General features: G+C 45.1%; 1 protein-coding gene across 1 annotated transcript; it reads right to left on the bottom strand.

Moving 5' to 3' along the window:
• On the bottom strand, window positions 1-25566 carry Pigr (polymeric immunoglobulin receptor). The gene is made up of 11 exons (NM_011082.3): window positions 25443-25566; window positions 17779-17877; window positions 10409-10753; window positions 7162-7815; window positions 5591-5923; window positions 4705-5037; window positions 3620-3812; window positions 3132-3259; window positions 2631-2762; window positions 2461-2519; window positions 1-1449 (listed from the first exon to the last, which is right to left on the bottom strand). The coding sequence occupies exons 2-11, from the start codon at window positions 17819-17821 to the stop codon at window positions 1354-1356; spliced, it is 2316 nt and encodes a 771-aa protein (NP_035212.2). The 5' UTR covers window positions 17822-17877; window positions 25443-25566; the 3' UTR covers window positions 1-1353.
• Between the last annotated feature and the right edge of the window lie 539 nt (window positions 25567-26105).

Below are 26105 nucleotides of genomic sequence, written 5' to 3'. Positions count from 1 at the left end.
TTGGTGGCAATCATAGACTTTAATTATTAATGGACATTTCTGATTTGTTGGTTTCGGTCTATAGGTGCTGGTTGAAGAACAGAGCTCAGAGAGAAACAGTCCTAATTTGACTATTGGAAAAACAGCTGCTCCCAGGCTCCATCTTCTACCTGTCTGCTCAAAACTCTCCAAATACAAGAGGTTGAGAGTATCTTTCCCTTATATGAGGTCCACATGAGTGACAGGAAGGGGAAAGGTGAGACCAGGAAAGATCCATTTGTCTTTTTGTCTGTCTGTCTTTCTTCTTCTTCTTCTTCTTCTTCTTCTTCTTCTTCTTCTTCTTCTTCTTCTTCTTCTTCTTCTTCTTCTTCTTCTTCTTCTTCTTCTTCTTCTTCTTCTCCTTCTTCTCCTCCTCCTCCTCCTCCTCCTCTTCCTCCTCTTCTTCTTTTTTCCTTCTCCTTCTTCCCCCTTTCTACTCCTCCTCTTCCTGCTCCCTCCTCCTGCTTCTTTGAATCCAAGTCTCAATGTATCCCAGGCTGGCCTTAAACTCCCTAGGTAGCCAAGGATTACCTTGAACTTCTGATCCTATTTTTACCTCTTAATATTGGGATTGCAGGAGCACACCACCATGCTCCTTTAACTCATTTTCTCTTACTTTCCCCCATGCTAAAGTTCTCCCTCTAATAAGAGCAGAGGTCTTGAAGACAGATCGTAGGCCAAGAGCCAGGAGTTGCCACATCTGGTTTGACGCTAGTCTATCTCACTAGGCACTCTTGAGAAACATCTCTTCTCATCTGAAAATCATGATGCCCTTATGGCTTGTGTATGCCTATGAGGCACAGAGGCAGGAGGTATGCCTGGTAATGATGTCTTATCTTAATGAAAAGACAGAATCTGGGAGGAGATGGCATCTCTTCCAGTAATATTTATAGAAAGATTGTGGCCTGGCTCTCAGCATTTAGTAGGCACTGAAGCCTAGTGAGTTCTCAGATGTGTTGTTTGAATCAAGAGGATAGGAAAGGAGAGATGGAGGAGAGAAGAGTTACGCTGACATCCTATCATATGGTTATAAAGAAGATTCAAATGGCCTTTTCTCCTGAAACGAGCCCCTATTGTGAACCCTCTTCCTCCAGAGATGTCTCTCAGGTTCACCTCCTCCTCATTTCCACCTCACTCTCTTCATAGAGAAAAGAACGCCTCACACTCTCTCCTAAACAGGCGTAACTAGGCCAGGCTTCCATGGCCGAGGAAGGAACCAGCACACCTCTGAGGACAGGAGGGAAGAGCGGAGGTGATGGGTGAGTGTGGGCTGCGAGCAGATCAGTGTGATTCTCAAGTTGATTGTCACAGGCAAGGGTGGGTGGTCAGCACTGCCTAGGCTTCCTGGGGACCATCGTGGACCTGTGCAGCTATGGTGCTGGACTGAAGCAGGAATGCCGAGTAGGCCATGTCAGCTTCCTCCTTGGATGACTAGGGAGCAACAGAAGAGGCGTTAGTAGATGTCGGGTGAGAAGGACCTACATCTGAGCTTCTGAGTTTCCCATCTCTGCTGGAGCAAAACACTTCTGAGACCTCACTCTGAGCCAGCCCCCGGGCTCAGCAGGAAGAGATAAAATTTGAGAAATGGAAAGTTGTAGCCTCTAAAAATATCTCCCTCTGTCTCACTACCCCCTTATGCAAAGTGGGATGGAACACTCTCTGTTGGTGGGGCCTGTCCCCAGAAGCTATGCTCTCGTAGTCCACAGGCAAGGTGGCCTAGGTTGTTGTCAGCCAAGGTGTCCTGTGTTTTCTCCTTCCACTACACTAGAGAGGTATCATTTTAGCCCTGTCCTGATGGCGGGGACTCATCTCTAGGACTAACTTCCACATGCTAATTCTGCTAAATAACATCTTTGATGTTATCAGGAGGAGCCGATATAGTAACTAGTGTCAGTGCCCCAAGATCAGAAGCAAAAGGACATCATAAGGAACCTTAGGAAGGCAAGATAGGAGGGCAGTTTGCAACCCAGTGGTAGGAATCGCCTCTTCTGGGATTTCATGATAGTGGTTGGGGTGGGCAAGTAATTCTAGTGATGACCAAGAAGGCCACCATCAGTGAATGCCTTTCAGCCTCAGGAGAAAGGATAAACCTGAGGAAGCTCTCAAAGGAAGATGTGTGACCATGGAAAGGCCCTAGGGCCCCATAGCTCAGGAACACCACCCACTCCGTCCTCACTGCTAACGTGTGACTCTCCACATCTTCTGCACGTTCACAGCTTACAAATGAGTTCTGCTCCTTCTTAAGCTCCAGTTACATCAGTCAGCACCCACACCCAAAGAGCCCGTCTCCTCCTCAGAAAGTCCTCTTGGATACTGGATTTATAGCATCTTCCTTCCCTGTTTGGGGGCTGGGAGTCAGACTCCATGTGGGGGTGACTTTGTCCTGATGTCAAACTGCAGTCTGAACTCCCCGTCATGCAGTGGGACATCTTTCTCTCTTACCCTTTTTGCTTTCTTGGATTCTTCTGGCTCAGCGGTGCACTCCGTGGTAGTCACGATTTCTGCATGGAGAGAGAGAGAGTATCCTTAGCGCTTACCCATCTGTCTTCCTTCCTGGATGGAGCAGATCCACTTCTGTTCTTCCAAAGCCTGGGCATTCTAGAGATACATACCATCTTTTCCTTCGATGACTGTTTGCTGTGTGTCTGGAGAGGCCCCCATGTTGTCATTGCCTCCCAAATCTCTGGAGTTCTTGAAGTCTGCCATGCTAATGTCTGTCCTGTAGCTGCTGATTGACATGCGGTCTGTTTGGCAGAAGAGTCGTGAGAGAATAGGACCATGGGTTAGGAAAGCAGGGTGTGTTACTCTCTTTGAGAGGACCTGCCACATGCCTCAGTCCGTGGGATACCAAGGAGTGCTACCTTTTGATGATCATTTCCATATTACAATGAAAATAGTCTGGCTCCCTTTCTTGGTAGTCAAGACTCTGGGGCCTTTGCATTTGTGTGACTCAGTTCACAGAACTCCATTCTAGCTTAAATCAGCCCCGAGAAGGCATTGTGAGTACCCCATCTTGAGCCATTGGGAAATGGAGGAAAAGAATGGGCCATACCAGAGTCACATAGCTGATTAGCTGAGCTGGAGGCGGGGTGGGGAGCATCCTGGGTACTCACCTACATTCTTCCGATGTCGGACTCTGGCCACCCACACAGCTATAGCACCCACTGCCAGCACCAGACCCAGGGGCACCAGGGTGGAGAACAGCACTTTGGAGCTGGAGCTCCTGCTTTGTCCATCAGCACTGCAAGAGGGATTAAGTCAGCCCACTATTGAGAGCAAGATCAGGGGCTACCCAGCAGTTCCCTCCCCTCCCCCCATCTATATTTTTGATGTAGTTCTCAAGTCTGTCTTGCTAAGGGTCACCTTCCCACCCCTGCTCTGAGCCAGCAAGCCAAGAACCTGGCCTTCTCTATATTCTGGACTTGAGATAATAAACTGGACTGTTCCAGAGAAGGACTGTGCATCTTCTCTGCCGACAAGCATCCTTGAAGGCTGTGAGTGCTGACCGTCTGCTCTCTCACACACTCTGCTGCTTGGTTCTAGTGATCCAGACTTGGAGCCTAGCCTCTGGAGTGTTCTCTGTGGTGGGGAATCTGCTCACCTGCCAGCATCCCCAGATGCTCTGTTCTCCTGAGCTTGGTCTCCCACATTCTGTATCTCTCTTTCGTTGGCAAAAGGCCCGGGATTTGGAATGGCTTTGTTCTCTTTTTCACTGATGGAGGAGTCCACTACCTCTTCTTCCAGAGCGACTTTGGCACGTGCATTTGCATCTGTTGGGTTGACATGGGATGACCCTGGAGCAGAGCAGAACAAAGCTGGTTATGTTTTTTTTTTTCTCTGTGTTCTTATGCCTGTGGGTTACAGGAAAATCACGGGGTGAGATCTTAAAGCTACAGAGGTGGGCTCTGGACTAGCACTAGACTTGGAAGTGAAAACCTTCTCTGATCTCCAGATGCTATTTCTACTCTTACCTCTACCCTATAGTCATCAGGTTCATTTCCGGCATCAAGGATCTATGTAACAGATCCACCTGTGACAACAGGTTGACAGGGAGGTTTTCACAGCAGAGTGAGACAGAGCTGCCTCTAGGCAGCAGCTTAGCGTTGGCTTCTATGCAGAAAGTCTCTCTATACTCGGACTTCCTGAGATTTCCAGGGTCTCAAAGGCCCTCACCATATAAGATATCTTATGTGACATTTTAAACAGAGTCTGGGAATGCAAACTTACTAGACAAGTTTGTGTTAATTGTTTTCTTTCCTCTTTATTCTTTTGGTGTCAGGAATTGGACTTGGGGCATCGTGTTTGCAAAGCACATGCTTGAATCCGAGCTACAAGCTCAGCCCTGAGCCACAGTGCTCGTGATTAAGATGCAGCTACTTGGCCATCCTTCGTGAGCGGTCTTGGGCATATGCAGCAGGAGGAAGTGTACTGATATGAGTCTGACTCTGATGAGATTGCTATGTAGGGTTGCTGGATAGAGAGGGAGCTTCAGTCTGGTTTGAGAGGCACCTATGAGACTTATCTGAATACTGAGATTAAATAGAAAAGCCATTACTATTTGCTCTCCTACTCCCTCTCTCTTATAGGAAAATTTGAGGATCACCCCGATGGCCCCTAACAGGGGCCTTTCATAAGCCTCGCCATGAGGTACCGTGGGGGCTGGCACTGACTGCCCTTGGAACTCACCTCTGGTCCTCTCTTCAACTGCTATATAGATGGCGGTAGTTTCTCCATAGGTCTGGCCTTGCTTTACCCCACACCAGTACCAGCCTTCATCTTCCTTACTGACCGGGTTCAGGGTCATGGAGACCAGCTGGCTGCTCTGGTCGCAGCTCACAGAAGATTGGCGGGCACCTTCGTCATGGCTTGGCAGGATGTGGCAACCCTTGTTGCTCCACTTGCACCAGTATTTCTCCTGGGAGTAGAATTTGCACGGATAGTGGCAGGAAACGGTGAAGGTCTCTCCTAGTACTGCTGTTGCGTTCTGTGGCGTCACCTCAAGGTTTGGCTCCCTTGTAGCTGCGGGGGTGGGGGGAGGAGGAGCAGGAAGACATGGACACAGAAATTAAGACTTGGAGATGCTACAGGGGAAAGAGAGTGGTGGCGTTAGTGTATGGTGCATATTTCCCCTGACACCAGCATTGTAATGCACTATTCTGAATACATAAGAAGCAGAAGGCCATACTAGCAGGATGACTACTGATGACCACCATCTCAGTCCAGAGTCTGATGTAGAGTGACTTGCTCACTGGCTGCTGCTTGTCTCCATTACTCTACTTATTTATTATTTTTCTTTTTTTCTAGACTTAGTACAAAGAGCCATGTTCATATTCCACTTCAGGGGATATCTATCTTCTGTAAAGGAGGCTCATCCTTCTAATACCAGGAAGTGTGGCAAGTGATGATTAAAAGAACTTGGGATGCTGGTCACAGGTATGGAAATGTGACCTCTGAACAAGAAGGTCCTTCCTACACCTGCATGGATGGAGATAGCCTAGCAGAGAAGATGTCTAGGGAATGCGACTGCTACTATTAGGATGGTCTTCAGCCTCCTCCCTCCACCTGCTCTCACCTTCGGCAACCTGGAGTTCTATTGTGGTTCTCCAGCGAGAGTCACCATTGGTAAGACACCAATAGAAGCCAGCATCCTCGGTGGTGAGCTGGTTGAGGATGACAGTGTAAGTACCATTGCCTGGCTGATCAAACAGTGCCAGTCGGCCTTCATACTCTTCTTGCACCTGGGCCTGGGTCCCCACAAGCACGGGGCAATGTCCATTTCCGTCCCCTTCCCAGCGACACCAGTACTTGAGGCTGCTGCTTTCCTTGGGGTTATAGGGACAGGCGATGGCCACAGAGCCTCCTGTGACTCCCTTCACAACAGAGCGACGATTGGGAATGGTAGACTCTGGAAGTACAGACGGAGATGGGGTGAAAGGACTGAATAACCCAAATAGTCTTGTGTGCCCCAAGCAACTTTTCTCCTACGACATCCACTATGGAAAGAAAAGTTTAGGCAAATCACCAACCCCTCCTGAGAAAATGAAAAAATATTTTATTTATGTCTGAGTCTATAACCAGAGTCTGGAGGCCAGACTTCAATGACTCCAGAGTGGGTTTCTCATTCCTCTCTTCCTACCTCATTCTCGGCAGGGAATGGAAAGCATTTAAGAGATAATTTTGGTCTCACTCCTTTCTTTGGCTTCTTATCATATCTCCCCATAAATAAGCATTTAATATATTCCTTAGTCTAAATAACAGCTCAAAGTATTGTACCTCAATTAAGAAAATATATTTGGAATGGGTCTACTTTAAAATGTAAACTAGAACTATGCGGTATGATTTTAGAAATCAAAGACCCAAGTGTCATCTTCAAGAGTACAGCAGTTAATGCAGACATCCAGAGAGAACCCATGGTGACTGAAGATGTCAGGGATGTGGTGAAGACCCAGAGTTGGGAATAGAAAACCGGTGTCAGGAACATAGTCCCCTCAAAGAAAAGTCATAAGAACAGGTACTTTGAACTTCAAATACTGGCTTCCTGCTTCTTATAAGGAGGACTCTGTGCACTGTGCTCTAGGGTGAGAAAGAGCAGGAGTTGAATCCCATCTTGCCGATGGCTCGTGGAGGTCAAGCTGCTGAACCAGATTGTGCTGTGTAACAAATAACCCTAAGAGCTGTGGGAGTGGAGTCTTTGGATGCTGGTGTACTGCCTTTCCTGGAAGCTTTCAAGGACATGGTGTGCCAGACAATGTTCTTCTATCTGAGTGTGAGGGAAAGGGGGTACAACTTGCTCTGGAGTTGGTTGGGGTGGGAAAGGGGACATAGGCCTATCATTGGTACTGAATCCCATCTACTAGTCATCCCCCCCAAGGGGCTCTACTTTCCTTATTCTTGTTAGCCAGGGATAGCCATCAATAGATCCTTGATAATACAGAAGAATAATTGGGAATTAGCCTAAAGCAGACAGAGGCTACATTTTCTGGCTCGCCTAAACTGCATCCCACGTTGTACTTGGTTCAAGACTTTCCAGCAAGTAGATACTACTGATGGACGTGAACATCATGGAACACATCAGAGGGCTAAGCTACCGTCTCACCTGCCATCTCATGCCCCCCCCCCCACTTCTCTTTTGGAGGTTCTCACCTTCATTGACAAAGAGTTGCCAAGTCTGGATGGGCCAGCCTTCTTGAGGCAAACCAGAACTGTGGGCTCCACACTGGTAGTGCCCTGCATCCTCCTTCCTCAGGCCTGTGATCAACACACTGAAGCGGCCATTGTCATCCTTGGGGGTTATCAGGATCCTGCCCTCAAAGTCTGGATCCCTCTTCCCCAGGGTGTTAATGATCACATCACAGGTTTCCTTATTCATCCGGCACAGATATTTGGCCTCGTTTGCCACCTCACGGCCCAGGTCACATTCAAAAGTCACTGAGGACCTCAGGTCTTTATAAAGCAGCTCTGGCTCAGGCGCTAGCACCTGGAGGTCAACATTCTTCTTATCAGCACTAGGACCTTCTCCAGCTTGGCAGATGTACAGCCCAGCATCATTGTGCGTTAGGTGACTAATGTTGACATAGAATACAGTTAGGTCGGTCCCTTTCATAAAAAGTTTTGCTCTGCCTATATAGCTGGGGTTCACCTTCTCAGTAGAGTCAATGACAAGTTCGCAGGACTGGTTTGTCTTCTTACACAGGGATTTCTTGCTGGGAGCATTCTCCCTTTTGAAAGGGCATTCAATGGTCACATTTCTGCCTATGTCCTTTGTGTAGACGTGGGTGTCACTCGGCAACTCAGGAACTGTGGAATGAAGGACAGGGGTAAGTTACAATTTTTGTTTTGTAACATTGCACTGTTAGTTATACCCAGCGAGGGTCCAGGGTAGTCTAGTGACTTAGAATGCCTTCCTCCCTAGAGGAACACTGTCAGAATTTTTCTATAGGAACTTATACAATGGTACACCATAGAAAAGATCTCCAAAGCAAAGGTTTTTACTTTGATTTTCTCCTGCCCTTGTTTTTCACTCCATTCTTCCCAAAAGCAAGCCATAGAACCCAGAATTCTTCTTCCCAAAGGCAGACCATAGAAACCATGACCCCTTTATCCTGAAGCTACCCACAAACCATAAAAATATTACTTTAATCTCCCCATTCTTTTTTGTAAGAGCTTCCCAGAAAGAACCTGCCTCACACCCTAACAAGAAATACAACAGCAGAGGAGCCAGGAAGAATGTGAGCAGATGGGTCTTTCTGGGCTTTCCATTTATACTCCTCCCACCAGTTCACATGTGTTTTGTCCTATCTCATATCTATCTGGCCATTCCTGCTTCACGAAACCCAAGATCAAATCATATCTTGGCATGGTCATTGTGAAGGTTCCTATGAATGTAAAACTTCAATAAGTGGGGCTCTGGAGAGACAGATCAACAGTTTACAGCACTGGATACTCTTCCAAAGAGGATCAGGACTCAATTCCTAGCACCCACATGATAACTCACAACTGTCTACAACTCCAGTCCCATGGGATCTGACACCTCTTCTGGCCCCCGAGGGCACCAGGAACTCACATAATACACAAAAAATATATGCAGACAAAATATTCATATATATAAAATTAATTAACTAATTTAGGAAACAAACTTAGTTGAATGAAGCCATGTGTTCCCTTGTTACCCTGTCTTTTGTTGAGGTCTTGGCTGTGACTTTTGTGAGTGAGGTCAGCAATCAGCCATCCATCTCCTCCTTCTGCCAGGGCCCATCCTGACTTCTCAGGAAGGGTTTCTGTAAACTGGTGTTAATTTCTCCCTTCTCTATGTCCTCCTAAACATCTTCATTAGTCATTATGTCTAGTCTAAGCTCTACCTCTACAGATCTGAGAGTGGAGACATTATCTTTACATCTGTCCTCTCTGCTGTGACTCAAACATCATTTATATTCAGTAGGTGCCAAATTAACATGTGTAGAAGCAAACAGAATTGAATGGGAATTGTCTAAAAGCAATAGTCCAAATATTTTTGGTTGCCTTGTGAAGCAGAGCCTGCTATTAGAATCAGAGCCTGCTATATTTCCACTATCTGTAGTATTCTTCTAGGTATCTAGACGGGGCAGTATCTAGGTATTCACAGTTGGTGAATACCCCTCAGCTCTTAGGAATCCGTGGAGCACAGAAACAACCTCCCTATTTAGTGTACAGCTGATGGCATACACATCTCAAAGAGCAATGCATATCCTTCAGAGCCCTGCATATTTACTCTCCTGAGTTTTTTCTTTTAACTTCTGGACAACTAGAATTCCCATCAGTTGTGCACTCTTATCAGAAAGCCTTTTTCTTCCTCTCTTCTTTCATTTACAGTGGAGTTGTCTAGAAACTAACTACTTCAGGGGCCTAGACTTTAGTAAAAAACAAAATCAAATTTATGCTCATAGTTCTAATGAACAAATGGATCCCAGTAAAATCCATTTATGGAGAAGCCTTTTGTGGCCCAAAAAATCTCTTGGTGTATTTTCTTCCTTGTTAGTTGCTATAGATGGTCTATAAACTGATGACATGACTGCTCCAAGGTTGATGAAGTGGAAGGTTTTAATTGTAGACATGAGGGGGAGAGAACAGCCATGGCCATCTGGAAGAGTCCAGAGCAGGGACAGAAAGTAGTAGAATGAACCTGGCTAGCAGACTAGGAGAGAGGGGAGAGCAGAGTAGAATGTGTGTGTGTGTGTAGTGGGGCAAAGAAAGTATAGACCAAAAGAAGGGAGCATAGCTGAAATAGCATGGTATACAGAGAAAGGAGTAGCTGGGGAGAGAGGAGTAGCTGGGGGAGAAAGGAGTAGCTATGGGAGAGTGACGCCCTGCCCTGTGAGCTGGAGAAGTTTAGGGTAGGATAGGGCCAGGATGCCAGCATGGGCTTTGAAATGTATAATAGGTAGTGCAGGCCATAATTTGCTTTGGTATACTAATAGGCACCACAGGTAGCCATTTGTCCCTTCTGTTAGTGGTAAAGGAAATGGCCCCTTTGGGGAACTGGTTTCAAAGATATCTGAGGAAATCCTGCTTTGTTCTGTCATCCAGGATTTGAGGAAAAGGGGTTTCTTTTGGACTTGACAGATATCATGTCTCAACTCTATCAAATATAACAAAAATGTTCTCCTGGCACCAATTTAAACCTAAGGTGCTTGTTAGAGACCAGGACGACATGGTAAGTCTCACCCATTCCCCCAAGATACACCTTAGATGTTTTTTCTATTGTGGAAAGTCTTTGCCTCAGGAGGAAGGAGACTTTAGACTTCATGTCAAGAAACCCTTCTGTAGGAGGTATCTGCCCCCAGAAAACTCTCTCCCTGTACCTGAACTGATTTCATTTGCTTTCCCCAGCAGCCCGGGATGCCTGAAATCTTACCCTGGCTGACCTCCAGGCTGACATCGAAGGACAGGCCTCGGTTACTGGTACCCAGGCCACACTTGTAGCTCCCAGTGTCGTCCTGGGTGAGCTGCTCAATGTTAATCACAAATGTGTTGTTCTCTGGGAAGTTGATGAGGTTGGCTCTGCCTGAATACTCCTTGGAGAGGTAGCCATTTGAAGAGATGAGCGTTGTGCACATGCCGCTGGCTCCTTGTCGGCACCAGTATTTCCGGGTGTGCCGGTTGACAGAGGTGTCTGGGTAGTAGCACGTGATGGAAACAGAGTCGCCTTCTATACTACTCACCTCCTGGGGACCAAATATGGGGCTTTTTGTGGAGACCCCTGTGGAGACAAAAGACAAGAGTTCTAAAATCTGACAGGGGTTGAGAGGGCTGATAGGATCCACATAGCTCATACCGAGGAATGAAATTTTCTAATTTATGTGTATTCCCTACTTATTTACATGATACTGTAACCACACAACATAGTATTACATTGCCTAATCATAATTGGGTTCAATTTTAATTGTAACTTGGTAAGTAAATAAATTCCATTTTGCACCAGGCATCTACTTTAGTAGCCGTTGGCCTCTGACCTGAGTTCGAAAAGCTCTAACCTCCTCCCCTAAATTGTACAACTGTTCTGAAATGATTAACAGTTTGCTCTGGCTTCTGTAAACACACTTATCACTGCTGGCAGGAGAAAAGGCCACTTCTCATGTAGCTATAAATTCTGCAGAAGTGGAGTAATTATTGTGTTCACCTTTAAAATCCTTTCCTCCATCTGCTCGAGGAGGCTAGCTGCCCTGCTAGCAGAAATAATAAATTTGGCTACTCGTAATCTGTAATTGAATCCGTGGTCTTTTCTTAGTGGTCATAAACTCCACAAAATTTTTGGAGGCCCCCGAGAGATCCTAGGAGACCCTAGACACAGAGCCAGGGATCTAGGATAGACTCAAACAGGGGCAAGTCTGAAGCAGATTTTGGAGACTCAGGGGGCACCTGAGCCCGTGACTGCCACAAATCAAGGAGTCACTAGTCATGGATAGGCCCTAAGCAGGGGTAAGTAACAGAACTTGGAGGCCCAGGAGCAAACAGCTCTGATGGGAGCAAGTTCTTCTGTGGATTTAGAGGCCCTGTGTTCCCCAGACTGTCACCACTGCAAATTTGCAAATTGAAACAAAGTGGAAGCAAGGATTGTTGGCTAATGTGTGCTCAAGACAGTTCTGATTCGTGAGTTGTTCTGGGAAGTCCTGACATCTGGGGAGACATGGAGGAGATTGAATGTGATTGTACACCCAATCTCTAGGGATAGAGAAGACGTCCTACTGCATCCCTGGCTATTTTATGTTTGTTTTGTTTTGTTTTGTGTTTTGTTTTGTTTTGTCTTGGCATGTAAGTGAAGGTGTTCAATGTATATCTGACTTGTTTGACCATGTGAATGTTTTATCTTTTTCTCTTGTTTGTATTTGATGGATTTGTGTTCTCTGGTGTGTTTATGAGTTTTGTTACAGAAATGGGAAGCAAACAAGTCTCTGATGAGCTGTGTGCTGCAACACTTCCAGGAGTTCCATGAGACAGACTCTGGAGTCAGGATGTCATCTAGAAAGCTACACACGTTCTGTGAACTAGAATGGCTCACTTTTTATGTGGGATGGCCAGATGCAGGGTTCTTCAACCCCTAAATTTCCAAGAGAGTCTGGCACGTGGTCACAGGGAACCCTAGCCAGCCAGACCAGTTTCTTTATATTGTTGGTTCACCCTTTGTTAAGGCCTCTCCATGGCTGAAATGTTGTGCCCTTAAACAAGGTTCTTCTGTTTCAGTTACCAAGTCAGTAAGCCAAGGACTGAGTAGAATCCTAAATAAAATACATGAACTCTCTGTACTGGCCCCTGTATCAAAGGTATTCAGGGAAATCAGGACTCTTGCTGGGCTCCTGGAACACCTCCAGGAGGCTCTCTAGAAGTTTACTTCCATAGATCTAGATGGACCCAGGAAGCCAGCAGAATATTAACATTGTCTTTGTCACTTGTTGGATCCAGATATTCACAAGAAGTTACAGAAATGAGAACATCTTGAGGGAATGAATAGGTCATAGTTAGATATCACTAAGAAACTTTTAACTGTAGAGATCCAGAAGAGAAGGCAGAAGACTGGTCAGAATTGTGGTGGCTATGTTCAGAGAAGTGCCTGATAAAAACTAAAAGGTGACCTACCCTAGATGACCAAAGCATCTTTGATCCAGATTGGAGAGGGCCCAATACATGTATTAAAAAGATGAAGGACATTGGAAAAAATGAATGCCCTAATTTCAGGCAGGAAAGAGGGGGCAAATGCTCAGAATGACGGGATCAGATTGACAGGGCCGGGGCTCTATGCCAATGGGCCCCCAGGAGCCCATGGTCACAGGAAAAGTAGGGGGTAGAATTCTGGTTCTATGGGTGCAGCCTACTCAGTGCTAATTCAACTCCTGGACTCTCTTACTAAGGAAAAGAACCACCATCCAAGGGATCATAGGGACTGGAACCTATGCTTAGACCATCACCTAAGGAGTGGACCGTGGACAAGGTACTGCTCTGAGCACCCTGATTGGTAGAGACTTGTTGAGAAAACTTGGTGCCACCATCATGTTCAATGAGAAGTAAGCCATTTCTGGACCTAAGGAGTCCATGCCCAATGACCTTGGTGACTTGCTCCTTATCAGAAGAATATAAAATGACAGAAAACAGTAATGAGGAACTGGGAATGGGTGACCCCTTCTTAACAACGTTAATGTTCCCTAGAGTGTGGGCAGAAATCAACTCCCCTGGACTGGCCTCACTCCGGCTGCCAGTTGTTGTTCAGCTCTCAAGCTCAGCCTCCCCTATGAAGGTAAAGCAGTGCCCTATTTTAAGAGAAGCTAGGGCAGGCATTAGGAAGCATGTCAATTGCCTTAGAGATGCAAGTATTTTGGTTCCCTGCCACTCCCATTGGAACATGCCTCTGTTCCTTGTCATTAAGGCAGGCACCAAAGAATATCATCCTGTTCAGATCTTAAGGGAAGTAGGTAAGAGAGTGGAGACTGTCTTCAGACAGTACCCAATTCTAATGCTTTGCTCAGCCTATTAGATCAAGGAGAAACTATATACATCATCTTAGACTTGAGGGATGCCTTTTTCCCTCTGCCTCTGGTGCCTGTGAGCTAACCAATATTTGCTTTTGAGTGGAGAGACCCTGAGTCAAGATTCAGTGGCCAATTAATCCGCACTGAGAACTTCATCAGAGTAGGAGAGTTCTTAAACACCTGTTCTTAGTGCGGATCTGCTTGAGTAATTCTAAGAGTACTTGAATGTCGCCCTCTTGCGGTATGTGGATGATCTTATCACTACACGTACCCTGAAGGAGTGCAAAAAAAGCCACAGAGGAACCACTTGAAAGCCTTCAGAAGCTGGGCTACTATGTGTCTGCTAAAAAGGCCCGAGTGTGCTCTAATAAGTTAAGTTATCTGGGGAACTGTATTGAAGGCAGCAACAAGAGGACCCTGTCCTCAAGCCTGATCCATCCTATTCTGGATATCCCTGAGCCACAGGATAAAAGGCAGGTGAGAGAATTCTTGGGTACAATTGGATACTGCATACTGTGGGTGCCCAACTTTGTGGAAATAGCAAAGTCATTATACAAGAGACTGGGAGAAATTGACACTCCTGAGTTAGGAGGGCAAAGAAAAGGAGGCATTCCAAAAGATCAAGGAAACCTTGATGTGAGCCCAGTACTTGGGCTATCTGACACTGATAAACCCTTCCAGTTGTTCATGGATGAACAACATGAAAAAGGCTTGTGCCCTAGTCATCTAAGTGTCTAGATCCCATTGTAGCAGGATGACTAACATGCATCCAGGCCATTGCTGCCACAACACTATTGTTAAAGGCTGCTGTTAAAGGAAACAGTTGATAAACTCACCATGGAACAGGAAGGAGTTGGTTGTCACAATTTCCCACTCCATCATCAAGCTCTTTTTTTTTTTAGATGCACCAAGGATCAGATTCTTACCTGCAGGGTTAAACCCAGCTTTGCTCCTGCTTGACCGTGAAGAACAGCCAATCTATTACTGTTCCAAGGTCATCAGTTACATGCAATATGGACCACGGGACCTTTGAAACAAGCCCCTGGGGAAGGCAGATGCAACCTTATTCACCTATGGAAGCAGTTATGTACAGGATGGGTTCTGGTATGCAGGAGGGGCCTTAGTGACACAGAGGTGATCTGGGTGCAACCTCTGCTTCAAGGGACATCAGCCCCAAAGTCAAAACTGATAGACTTAACCTAGGCACTGTCAACATCGGTAGCATAGGCCACATGCCTATGCCACTGCACATACCCATGGTGCTTTGTACCAGGAGTGGGGTCTGTCAACCTGCCGAAAAAATCAAAAACAAGGAGATCTCTGCTCCCATAGCAGGTTTTTGGCTGTCAAAGAAGCTTGCTATTATCCATTGCTGAGACACAGGTAGAAACCAGAAACAACAGATTTTCTGATGCCAAAGTGAGAAGAATAGCCACACAGCAAGTGAGGCCACCTCGAACATAAGGCCCTCCATATGCATACATCCGTGATGAAGAAAATTGGTCCAGACAGTAAGGGTTCACAAAGACAGAGGACTGATAGATGTTCTATACGGGGTCCCCATTTTACCAGAAGCTTTTGGGGTCTTCCTTTCTTCTCTCAAAGTTATCAGAGTACACACATGAGATCAACCAAATTAAAAGAATTTGGGGCAGGTACTTTCTATGTTCACCTACATGAAAGAGTTCAAGAAAACTTTCCCACAACATTGCAACAGATGACCTGAGATATCCAGAGCTATCTATCACCCCCACCACTGGCCCCCAAGTCCAGGTTCCATATCAGGGACTTGGTGTGGGTCCTTTGCCTACCCAATAGAACCTTGAACCTTCCACAAAGGGGCCATATCCAGTGATCCTGACAACACCCACAGCCATTGAGGTAGCAGGTAGCGGGTGTTGAGGCTTAGATTGGCCACTCTCATCTAAAGGTGGACACAACCAGCCAAAAGAAAGGAGAAAAATGGAGAGTAATGGAAAATCGCCAGCTGCCCTAACGGTGCATTTCATCCACAAGACTCAGACTGACACTAATGATGGGAATCGTGACAGATATCTTTTATGGTTGACCCACTGAAAATGTTAAGGTTTGGGACTGGGGGTTGTCACAGGGATCACACATCTTTTATCCATGGTCAGCTACTAGAAAAATAATACATGTTCTCCAAAATGCCTTCCCAGCCTTTGTTTAGATTTGATCTATGTGACCCCTTTGAGGAGTATCTAGTCTAGGCCTCCTTTTTAAGTGGGGATAGGTGTCAATCTCTCTGTAACCCCAACTGCTTCCTGATCTGAGAATTTAAATTGTAAACCAGAGGAAAGTAAGCTCGCACTAGGAGATCTCCAAGGAATAGGTTCTTGTTTAATATCTTCAACTTACAGTTACTCAGCTTCCCTTTATGGCCAGTCCTGCAGTTCTCACACATACAGAACTAAGTCTGAATAAATTAGAATGTACTTTCTGGCACCTTTAGAGAACATAGTGGGCCTGCACATTTGACCTCATTGAAGGTGTAACCCAACTGCTGGATGGCTAGCATTTTGGCCATGGGAAGGAAATCTTGATATTCTAACCTATATCTTTCTCCAAGTAGACATGTATACTGTAGAGGAGATCAGAAAACAATAGCCTGTATGTAAAGAACACTCCCACTTTGAGGACCAGGGCCTCATTAGAAGCTATAGTCAAACCCCTCCTCATGACCACAAGGATCACAGACCTGTCTGCCTTTGGAATGACAGCTTTAATTATTCAAGATCATAACTTCAATATTCTAAATAATAGAGTAGACCAAGGCATACAACACTTCAAAGATTCTGTAGGACAACTAGAAAAAACCAATAGATTCCCTAGCAGAGATGGTTTTATAGAATGGTTGGGGATGAGATTTGCTATTCCCTAAGGAGGGAGCCTTTGCTCTGCCTTAGGTGAGAAATCTGTTTTCGTGCGGGACTTATTCTAGAAACATTAAGCATGGTCCAGGAACACTTGGATGCAAGAGTAAGGGAGTGTGCCAGGCCTCTAATTGGTAACAATCTGGTTTCTCTTGGTCCAAATGGCTTACTTCAACTGCCTTTGCAGAACCCATTCATTTACTATTCCTTGGTGTTATGATCAGCCTTTGAATTTTAAATTGGTTGCTAACACACATTAAAAAGGAAAAATGAAAATAAACCGTCTGTTAAAATGTGAGTCCTACAGGTTCAGTATCAACTGGTACATTAACAGGAATGGGGAATCTGGCAGCTAACAACGAAATTCCATTTTGTAACAGGCACCCATTTGAGTAGCCATTGGCTTCTGACCTAAATTCCTAAAAGATCCAACCCCTTGTCCCCTCCCCTAAACTGTGTAACTTTTGTGAAATGATTAACAGCTTGTTATGATTTCTGTAAACTTGTTTATCACTGTAGGCAGAGGGACAGGTTTCTTGTGTAGCCGTGGGAGTGGGGAGTGAAGCAGATCTTCCCATAGATGAGGGAGAAGGACAATTCTTGACATAGCTGTACATTTCACACAAGTGGAGTGATCGTGGTGTTTGCCTTTAAAAACCTTTCCCCCATCCCTGGTGGTGTGGCACATTTCTGATTTGGCTTAGAGATGGTTGCCCTGCTAGAAAATAAATAAATAAATAAATAAATAAATAAATAAATGTAGCTAATTATAATCAGAATTGAGTGTGTGGTCTTTTCTTGTGGTCTCAAATTCCACAATAGTAACTCACAAACAATAATCTTTTTAAAGACAAAAAAGGATTATTGTCACTTGTCACTGATTGGTGACAAACTGGTGGTAGCTTAGCACGACTTTTGTAGACTATTTTGCATTTGCTTTATAATTTCCCTATGTAGATGACTTCCTCCCTTACAATGGAACACTAAGGCCAGGAAAAATAGTTAATTTAGTTACTTTCCCCCAAATGACACAATTCAGAAGAGACATTTGGTTTGAGGTCAAGGTTGTTTGTTTGTTTGTTTTGTGTGTGTGTGTGTGTGTGTGTGTGTGTGTGTTTTAAATCTTTAGAGAGGACCCTTTACCAGACTCCTGGTCTTAAAATTAGGAATTTTCATTTCCGTCTCTGATTACTAGTGGTTACATGTCTTTTCAGCTTTGCCCCTGTGTGACTGTGTCTTGTAGGGATACATCTTGTAAGAGATTTTGTTGGGGGTAACTCTGATGTAAGTGTCTCCATGAAGTTGGATCCTAGAAACAAGGAGTCTAGGAGCAACAGTTTGAGCTGGAGAGTTGGGACCATCAGACCTACCTGAAAAGACAGTTACCAAGAGCGTGAACAAGTAGAGCCTCATTGCTTGTGGCTTCCAGGGGGGCTGTGCCGCTCAGGTTGGCTTCTTGTATGAGAATGCTGAAAGACAATAACCAAAGTAGATGAAGTTCCTCTGGAACATCTATTTTCTTTCCGTATCCAGAAACTGTTGAATTAAGGAAGGATGCATGAATGGTTCTTCAGTGCTAAGGACTCCCAGTTCTCCTCTCCTCTTCTCTCTCTTTCTCTTGATCGTCTACAATAAAAACCTTCCTCTTAACCAATACATGTTCTTAATGGCTCTTCAATAGTTGCAAGTACCTTTGTCTTTTTACCTAAGCTGAAAATTCCTTTGGGCTAGGGATACGGATGGTGTTCTTTGTTGTCATACAGGACTAGGTTCTGGGTACACCGTAACGCTGCCCTGTCTTTCTGTGTTGGTTCCCCTCCCTGCATCCATGAAGGTACTGGAGAATGACATGTTTTTTTGGGTGGGTGATGAGCAAACTGACACAGGGAGAAACAGTTAAACAGTTCTGGTGTTTGTAAAAGGATACAAAGGTTTGTGAATGTCACCAAAGGGTTAACAGCAGGAATGGGCAAAGTAGATCTGGGGGAAATGTGAGCCCTGGCTTGTCTGGCTTGTGTATTCTCCCAGCCTCTCCTCTGCTGCAGGATTCTGATAGTATGCTTACATTGGATGCCAGAATGCCTACTGTTTGTCAGACACCATGCTTGATACTATTTTTATAAATGGACAACATGATCATTTCATGGAATGGTTAAGAGGAAGGTTAGGTTTTTTTGTTATAGGGGGAGGAGAGGGAGAGAGAGACAGAGACAGACAGAGAGACAGACAAAAGCAGAGAAAGAGACACAGAGAGACAGACAAAGAGAGATAGAGAGAAAAAGAGAAATAAAAACATAGCAAGAATAGCAGGGTTATAAGGGTAAAGAGTAGCTGGGAAAAGGAAGCCTGTAACAGGTCCTTTTGATGCTGAAGGAGCCTGAAAGCCAGCGTGAGCTTTAATATGTTCATAAATACCACAGGTAGACATATGCTCCTTCTGTCTGTCAAAGGTAAGGGAAATGGCTCCTTTTGGTAGATGTGGAACCAGCTTTACAAGTTCCTGAGGAATGCTGACTTTTGTCTAACCACCAGAAGTCCTCCTATAGTTCAGGTTGAGCCTATTTCTGGATATTTGGACTACCTTTTGGAGTTTGGGGAATTAGAGCTTCCTCTAGACCCAAAATTACTTATTTGGGTTTTACAAGTACCCTTGAAATAAGACAGACAGACAGCCACAATAGCAAGAAAAGTAAAAACTTGAGATTATGAGTTATGCCCAAGGTTTCTAATGATTCCATTATGGGGTCAGAGACAAAATGTAGATGCTATCATCTTTCCTGCCTGGTGAGTTCTGTCAGAAAAAGATGGTGAATGCAAGCAACCCATGTGGACTTTGTACACAGTCCAGGGTTAGAAAGGACTGAGGCTTAGGCCCATTCGAGGTTGTGCTATCTCAAGGACCCAAATTATAGCCTAGACTCCAGGGCCTGGCGGAAGAAAGAAGAAAGAAGAGGGGACTCCCCAATTTCCAACAGACTTTGAGGACTTTGCCTGACTTTAAACTTTGGAATGGTTTGATGGGGCTTTTAAAAGAGAAAAACAGTGATAATAGACAATAATGAAAGCTCATAAAGATAAGGAAATTGTAAGCAGGAGGCAACCTGGGTATTATCTCTTCCTAGCTTGTCCCTGACTGCTGGTTCCCAGAGACTTCCTTTACTAGTTGGGCCAAGGGCAATAGAGTTGTTTATCTTAGTTATTTCTTTCCTTAAGGGAATTTCCCTGCAAGAAACCCTTTTATTTCCTTGTAGAGATAAAGGTTTTCTGTTCCTCTAGTTCTTTGGAAGAGTGAGGGCAGAGTTGAGGACCGACATGGGTGTCAGATGGCAACTAAAGGCTTTTTTTACCGGGGTTAATGGCCCATGCATTCTACTAAGTCAATAATAAACTCCTAAAGCCTTAGCCAATCTGACCTTAATTTGGATGTGATCAGGTGCTTGGAGTCATCTGAGTGGCAAGAAACTTCCAGGTAAGAGCAACTGTGAGGCCAACCTGTTCCATAACAGTTGGGATGGGTGGCGACAAATCCCAAGGACCTGCCCCTTGTGCTGGTCTTGGTTGCAGTAACAGGTGGGAAGGCCAAATATTCTCAGCTTTTAAGAACCCAAACTAGTGGTGGCTCTCCCTTCTTCTCAGTCTTGTCCTTGACTAGAAAAGCAAGCTCTAAAAGTCATGAGGCAGAGCCCGCTCTTTACATATGCCCAACTCAGGGTGCTACCCTCCTCTGGGTAGGTAAACGGATTTTCCTTTTTTTTTTTTTTTTTTTTTTTTTTATACAGAGAACCAGGTACCAGGCTTTCCAGAGTAGGGACCTGACTTCTAGCCTGGCCTTGTAATCATTTTGTGACACATTTAGATGGCTAGGTTGGTCAGCTTGGAAGTAGGGAGATACACGTACACCTCTAACTTTGTGTGTAGCTCGAAGTCAGGTGTGAGAGCATCGAGTGTACATATTCAGAAGGAAAAACCTCAGAAAGGGTCACCTTGGCAGGAAAGACAAGAGTCTATTCTCAGGGCCCAGGGCCCATTGTGGGCAGGAGACTTTTTTTTTTTTTTTTTTTTTTTTTTTTTTTTTGGCTAAAATTAGATCTAAACTTTGGAGCAGGTTCTCTGGTAGCAGCTAAAAGTACTGCAATGCATAAGTCATTTTCACCTCCGTCAAACTCTTCCCAAAGCCCAGGCGATCCAAGAGATCAGGGAGGCCCCAAGGACAGGGCGACTGGAGATGAATTTAAGAAGGGAAAGAAAGAGCAAAGCACTTACTTGCCCCAACCCCACCCCAAATGTTTTGCTAGGATCCTCTCTTCTGTGATTTAATGTATTGCCACAGATGCCGGGGCATAAATGCTATTATCTTATTGGTGCAAATGGGAGATCTAAAGACCAGGGATTCTTGACCCCAAGACCTATATCAGAATCAGAGCTGGACCTTGAGTCTGTTATCACTTCTTGCGTGAGCCCGGAGATCAATTCTATTGGGGTTAGGAGTAGGCTAGTGAAATAGCTTACGAAAGATAAGGTTGTCCTGTCTCTTAACCTCCACTTGGGAGCCACATTTTCCTGTAAACAAAATGCTTCTCTCTCCCTTGATGAAGTGTTTTGCAGCACCAGAAGGGCCCTGTTCCCATGCCGAGAGAGGGTTCTGCTATGTAGAAACAGTTTGGTTCCTCTAGAGCAGTGGTTCCTTAACCTGTGGGTTGTGACCTCTTTGGGAGTCAAACCACCCTTTCACAGGGGTCGCATATCAGATATCCTGCATATCAGATATTTACATTTACGATTCATAACAGAAGTAAATTTATAAAGTAGCAATGAAAATAATTTTATGGTTGAGGGGTTCACCACAGCATGAAGAACTGTATTAAGGGGTCGAAGCATTAGGAAGGTTGAGAACCACTGCCCTGGAGGGATGAGCTTGTGTGATGTTTTGTAAGATCAAGGGTTATATCGTAAAGACCCACAGCCTACACCAGGTATGGTGTGATTGATTGTAGCCTTTGACTTTGAAAACCTTACCCTCTATCTATTGTCTGGACACCGAGAGTCTTTTCTCGGGCAAGGCCTACTCTTGTCCAGCTCATTAGACTCTTATTTGGCTTAATCAAGGGTGGTGAGCTGTAACTTTCTTGAGTGGATGATTTCACCAGTATCCTTGCACTGAAACTCGAGTTGAGCTGTATTTTCACAGATGAGGCTGAGATGGTTCAGGTTATCTGTGTTCTACTCAGTTAGTTTCCCCGTGTATTTATAACCTATGCCCTCAAGCATGTAGATTGGAGCAGAAGTCTGGACCACAACAGAGAGTAGAGTTTGTCTCCTTCCTTATAAACCCAATATAGCTGGCTCCCCTTTGGTTCAAGTGACTGCTTTTCAAGTTTTTGCACAAACCTTGGCTAATCTAATCTCTGTTCCTCTTCAGAGGAAGGGACATGTGGACCCTACTAGCTTTGCCAGTAAGCTATCTATTCTTGTATCCCTGAAACAACCTAGAGTCTTCACATCCCAGGAGAAGATAAGATAGAGTTCTCAAAGCTCCGGGGCTGCTGAGGGGAAATAGAATATGATAAGAAGCCAAGTGTGACAGTTTCTAACAACCCATGGGTATGAACTTAAAGGAGTCAGACACTCTGGAGCTGAGAAGAATGGGGTGGGGGGTGGTGGCTTGGCTGCACCGGCTTCTCTTCGTTTCTTCCTTGGCAGGAACTGAATAGTCCCTTCCCTTATTCCAGGAGGAGCATTGCCAAAGTCCATGTGGGACTGTCACTTTCATCTCTCACAGACCAGGAGCTGAGCACAGAGTAGCATGAGCTTGGACATTGTCACATAAAGAAGTGGGTTAGGAATGGAAGAGTACTGGGTGGGTCTGGCCTTCCATTCTATCATGAGTATAAGGAATATGTCCAACACTCGGGTAGAGTATACTGACACAACACTTTCTCTATAAAATGTATATAAGAGCTCCCAACTCTTTTAACTTGGAAGGAAAATGCCTTGCAATGGGAAAACAGAGGAAAAGATAGCACTTAGCTTTCAACTCTGTCACCTGGGGGCTGTGTGGGCTTTTAAACCAAGCCTTCATGCCTCCATCTGCACACTGGATATGATGCTGCATCATAGAGGGTTGTTCTACAAATCAAATAATAAAATCCTAACAGAGAGATGGGATTAAGAGTGCTAACTCACCCACACTCCCCCTCTAAAATCAATGAGGTTTTCTCTTTCTTTTGGTCAAAGAGTGAAGGGGGGCTAGCAGACTGTTAGCTGGGCATCCATCAAGACTCAGAGAGAGCGATTTATATTTAGACCGAGCCCTGTGACTCTGGAGATGAGCATTGAGCATTGTGACCTGAGTTAGAAGAACACATGAGATCTTTTCTGCTGTTAACTTTTTAATCCTCACAGCTACCCCAGGAAGCAGAGTTGGAAGCACAAACAGGTAAGACTTTTGCCCAAGGTAAGTGCCCAAGTGAGAACAACAGAGGAACATACACACACAGTGTAGGTCTTCTGCCCCCACATGATAGGCACAGGCTCTTTACTTGAACAGCATGCACACACATGTATATACCACACACATGTATACACCACACACATGCACACACATGTGCATACCACACATACACATGTACATACCACACACATGTATATAGCACACACATGTACACACATGTATATACCACACACATGCACATACATATATACATCACACACACTCCACATACATGCTAAAATAATAAAAATAAATATTACAAGAGAGCATAGGAGCAGAGACTCTGATGCACTGCAGGGGCTCTGGCTGCTAGAGGATCCAGTGGGAAGAGGCAGGAGCAGGCAGGCCAGATTTAGAGAAGAGAGTAAACTCGTTCTCTCCTCCCCACCTTTCACAGGAAAGGCGATTCTCATGAGGTGTCACCGGACCTGGAGTTGATGCCAGGAGATCTTTCTTCCTGAAAACCTTGGCTGCTGTTTATTTAACACTGGGCATGGATGGGGAGTGTTACCTTTGTTTCCTGAGTCTGGGTGCATCCATGCCAAAGCTCTGTCACTCCTGCTATGCTGTGCCAATGCCAGCGACACAGTGACTAGCTTTGGTGTACCCAGAGTCATGTTTTCCCCTGAACCCAGTGCATACATTATGTAGGATGAGCATCCCTTGTCTAAAATGCTTAGGATCAGAAGTGGTCTCCATTTTAATTTTTGGGTTATTTTTAGATATGCGATAAGATATCTTGGCAATAGTGCCCAGGTCTAAACATATCCTGAAGGAAATTTTGTATATTTTTAATGTGACTATGTTTTAGATTGATGCTCAGTATCTGATGTCTAATGTGGAATTTTCTGCTTGTGTGGTATTGGCAGTTCAGATTTTAGAATTACAGATTCAGGCATACTCAACCTGTTATTAATTAATTAATTAATTAATTTAGAAACAGAGTCTCTCTGTGTAGCTGACCTCTAACTCACAATCCTGCTATGCTGTGACAATGCCAGCGACTCTGGGACCCTAGTGTCAACTTCCCTACTTAGCCCCATAAGTATTAGGTCCGTAGGTGTGTTCCAGCTGCATGTATTTTTTAAGTTAAGGGGTTTGCTTGGATAGATAATATCAAAGCATCTTTAAAACCATATCAGAAAGGATGTATCAAGATATTGTTTAGAACTCCTGGGTGACTTTACATCATTCACAATAACTCCTGAAAATTTAGTTGCCTCGGCTGTAAGATGAAACCATGGTGTCTACCTTTCCCAGCTCCTTGGTGTTTGGGGGTAGGACTGAGATGAAGCCATGGAGCCCCAGGGCAAGTGGATTTACTGAACGAAAGCTGAAGTGACCGGGTTTCTTGTGAAGAACCTCCCAGCTCGAGAGCAGTGCTAAGAAGCAGGTGGTAGTCAGAGCTAGGTGTTCTCCTGACTCCTGATTCGGTTCTTTGCGCTATAATACCATAGATGGAAAGTCCCATCTATGGCTCAAAGCTGAGCCTCTACTTCCAGTTACCAGATAGATGCCTTCTCCCCAAATCCCCCAAAACTGGCACATCTCTCTTTATAGTCAAGAAAGCTCCAAATCCTTTAGCAGCAGGGGAGAGAGTTAATAAAGTGTCTGGTTTCCCCCCAGAATAGTGACAGTTACACACATGAAACTGGTGCAGAGGATGAAGCTAGGCCGGCACTGTCCTTCGGTATTGGCTTAGGAATATTGTCAGGATGGATAAGGCTGCGAGGGCTGAAATGTGGTTGCTTGGATGCTGTGTTAGGGGCTTCATCAGTCACAGGGCTGCTGCCTGTACCTAGAAGGTAGCTCTGCTCTCCACCTATTCTATTACTCTGCAAGGACATAGTTCTCCGTTTAAAGCAGGGCAGAGAGACACCATAATGCATACTTGTTTTTAGTGCCACAGATATGTGGAAGCAAGCCTGGATTGCAAATAGAAATGATTTGAGAATCTCAGAGAAACCCAGAAAAAAAAAAAATTGAATGTGGCCTCCTTCAGAAGGTAGCCGAGGCTACGTGCTACCTGCTTTGTTGTATGATCTGCACCCAGACCTGCTTGCTGCTTGATTAATTCTTGAGTAATTGAACTAAATTAAGATGCCCCCAAATCATTACTATACTGCTACCCTTCACACATATTTTTCTCATTTGAACCCACGCTGTCCAGCCGTGACAACTGTTATTTTTAAATCCTCACTTTGCAGATTAAGACTGAGGCTCAGAAAGATCAGGTGCAGTCTAAGTTAGTAACTGTAGGAAGATAAGGGAATTTGGATCTAATGGTGAAGGGGATGTTGGCAACAGACATTCTTTTCTCCTCACCTAGGATATTTTGCAGAAAAGCCTGAGGCATGCCCATATCCATACCTGCCTTTTCTTGGTCCACTGGGATATGCCCTGTACTCCCTGTGACACACAGTCACACGGTCTGCCAGATTCTCCTCACCCTTTCTGTGAGGCTGATACCTGGGAGAGTGGTGGACCATCCGAGCTAAGATCCCACAGAGCATCCTATCCCAGGATCCCAGGCAGCACACTTACTTTTAGCTACTTCCTTCTCTCCAGGTGATCCAGTTTCGGGCACAGCCTGCAAGCCAGTATGTACCCTTCTAGAAGCTTCCAGGAAGGCACTACTGGTGACTATTGTCAAAACTGAAACTGTTTTCTGGGCTTGACCCGCACCTGGCTCTTAAAGGGCCGTTGTCCCATAGTCAAGGTAGCCAGCCAGATCACGTGACTGCCACAGATCCTTGCTTTCCTGGCTGGCTCCTTTTGTTCTCCCCTGTACTTGGGAAGACACCATCATGCGTAGATCCTCCATTGTTGTAGTTTCAGGATATGGGACAGAATGTCTCCTTAGTGTTTGGTCTTACCTTTCTAGTAACTAGGGATTGCCCTGTTCCCATAACTACCCAGTACATGGAGCCTGAAATGCCACTTTTTGAGCACCATCTGCAGAATTCCCCCTTTCTGCCTAGAGCTTTCAGTACCTCCGGAGCTCCGTGTTTTCTCTTTTCAGCCTGGACTCTATCTGGGCTCCCTGAAGCTGAGCTGAATGTGGAGGGGGCCCTGACCTGGCTATTGACAGAAGAGGACTCCCACAAGCTGTGTGGAGATAGCAACTCCTTTCCTCACTACAGCAAGTCCAGGTCATGACCTATTTGGGTTTTCCAGATATTCTCCAGATAATCATAGCCTTCCTGT

This window comes from Mus musculus, chromosome 1 (genome assembly GCF_000001635.26).
Source record: "Mus musculus strain C57BL/6J chromosome 1, GRCm38.p6 C57BL/6J".
Classification (NCBI taxonomy): Eukaryota; Metazoa; Chordata; class Mammalia; order Rodentia; family Muridae; genus Mus; species Mus musculus.
The sequence above is the reverse complement of the archived record's forward strand: the minus strand, read 5'-3'. Positions and strand labels throughout refer to the sequence as shown.

Excerpts from the sequence above, each read along its gene's own strand:
- Pigr (NM_011082.3), bottom strand. The coding sequence starts at position 17,821 with ATGAGGCTCTACTTGTTCACGCTCTTGGTAACTGTCTTTTCAG. Across the intron at positions 3,813-4,704 it reads AGTTGAAGAGAGGACCAGAG|GGTCATCCCATGTCAACCCA; the intron begins GTGAGTTCCAAG and ends GCTCTGCTCCAG. Across the intron at positions 3,260-3,619 it reads GCATCTGGGGATGCTGGCAG|TGCTGATGGACAAAGCAGGA; the intron begins GTGAGCAGATTC and ends TCCCTCTTGCAG.